The sequence below is a fragment of the Lactuca virosa genome, chromosome 5, assembly GCF_052849685.1.
Source record: "Lactuca virosa cultivar CGN04683 chromosome 5, Lactuca_virosa_CGN04683_v6, whole genome shotgun sequence".
Classification (NCBI taxonomy): domain Eukaryota; kingdom Viridiplantae; phylum Streptophyta; class Magnoliopsida; order Asterales; family Asteraceae; genus Lactuca; species Lactuca virosa.
This window is the reverse complement of record NC_136430.1, coordinates 22,504,123-22,506,160: the sequence shown is the minus strand read 5'-3', so window position 1 is coordinate 22,506,160 and position 2,038 is coordinate 22,504,123. Positions and strand designations below refer to the sequence as shown.

At 44.8% G+C, this 2,038-nt stretch overlaps 1 protein-coding gene across 1 annotated transcript; it reads left to right on the top strand.

Moving 5' to 3' along the window:
* The first annotated feature begins 281 nt into the window (after positions 1-281).
* LOC145111065 (uncharacterized) lies at positions 282-959 on the top strand. The gene has a single exon (XM_079047369.1). The coding sequence runs from the start codon at positions 282-284 to the stop codon at positions 957-959; it is 678 nt and encodes a 225-aa protein (XP_078903495.1).
* The last annotated feature ends 1,079 nt before the right edge of the window (positions 960-2,038 follow it).

Genomic DNA, 2,038 nt, shown 5'->3' with positions numbered 1-2,038 from the left:
GAAACACTTCACAAAAGAACCAAATGCCACAAAATCCAATCCTTGTTTGTGAAATTTTTGATGTATGGGGGATTGATTTCATGGGCCCATTTCCCGTCTCATTTGGCAACGTTTACATCTTGCTCGCGGTTGACTATGTTTCTAAGTGGGTTGAGGCGAAAGCCACAAGATTGGATGATGCCAAAATGGTTATCGACTTTTTAAAATCTAATGTATTTGTGAGATTTGGAGTGCCTAGGGCGTTGATTAGTGATTGAGGGACACATTTATGCAACAAGATGATGGAGGCTTTATTGAAAAAGTACAACATGATCCATCATGTTTCAACCGCCTACCACCCTCAAACGAACGGTCAGGCGGAAGTTTCAAATCGCGAGGTGAAGAGTATCCTTGAAAAAATAGTGAATCCGACAAGGAAGGATTGGAGTTTGAGGCTTGATGATGCCTTATGGGCCTCTCAGACCGCTTACAATACCCCGATAGGAATGTCCCCATTTAGGTTGGTTTTTGGAAAACCATGTCATCTTCTAGTGGAATTGGAGCACCGTGCATTTTGGGCGGTTAAGCAATGCAACTTCAACATTGATGAGGCGGGAAGACATAGGAAGCTTCAACTCCAAGAGCTAGAAGAATTGAGAAATGACTCCTATGAAAACGCAAGGATTTATAAGGAGAAAACGAAGCTCTTCCACGACAAGTCCATCACCCGGAAGCTATTTGAACCGGGGCATAGGGTTTTACTTTACCATTCACGATTGAAGTTATTTCCGGGCAAGCTAAGGTCAAGTTGGATTGGACCCTTTGTTGTGATTAAGACTTTTGATCATGGGGCGGTGGAAGTTCAAAGTGAAAAGACGGGACAAATTTTCAAAGTCAATGGGCACCGTTTGAAGCCATTCTATGAAGGTTTCAATGCTAATGCTCTTGAAATCATCCATTTGGATGTCCCGAGGTGTTGAACAAGCAAGGAAGACGTCTCGCCAAAGACGTTAAAGAAGGGCATTTTTGGAAAACATTGTGCTTTCACCTTTTCCAAATCCAAATAAATCATTTTAAAAAGCAATTTCGGGATTTTGAAAATAAATTTTTGAAAGGTTTCACTTTTCATTCCCCGCTTTATTCCAACTTTTGTTGAAAATTTTGAAACCGGGCCTTACGGGGATCATTTTGAGCTAAAAATCAAGTTTTTAAAAAAATTAAATTTTTGACCCACATAAAGGGCCCACGGCCCGCGTGAGGATTGTAGAAGAAGGCTCGCGGCCCGTGTAGATCTATGGTGCAGATATCGCTCAGCAAGCACGGCCAACCTGCGACCCGAGCTGCGACCGTGTCAAGGATCAGATCAATTCAGAGCAGATAGACGCGGCCAGCATGCGGCCCGCGCCTAGCCGACGTGAGCGTTCCCAACACTTAGTGATTTTTTTTCATCAATTCAGCACCCACGGCCTCCGTACGGCCAGAGTATTGCCCGCGTAAGAAGTCAGAAGATCTCAGAGGGAATCGAGCAGCTAGACGCGGCTAGTGTGCGGCCCGCGTGCTACCCGCGTGTTACACATTGATTGGTTTTTTTTAGCTGTTGACTCGTTTGACTTTCTTTGCCCATGAGGTTTAATGAGTTGACCAAACATTGACCGGGTTTGACCTCTATTGACCAAGGATTAAACATGCCAGCCATTCTTCTTCTTCATTCTAACCCTACACAAACTCCACCATTTTCTCTCAAGCTCTCAAGAACACATAACCCACTTCTCACAAAAATCCGATTTCCCGGAGTTCTACCGGTCGGAATCTCGTGAAATCACCGCCATTCTCTCCCATTTTTCATCCTCTACAAACCCCACCCAAAATCCGGTCCAATCTGTGGTCAGAATTCCGGGCGCCACCACCACCCACCGCCGCCTTCTTTCACGTTTTCCGGCCAACTCCGGCCACCATTGGAGATTCCAAGCACATGGTTTTGTTTCTCTCGTCATGGGTTTCTTACCATACCAATTTTCCTCCAAAAACTCACCAAAAATTTTCGCCCGATTCCAAGTGC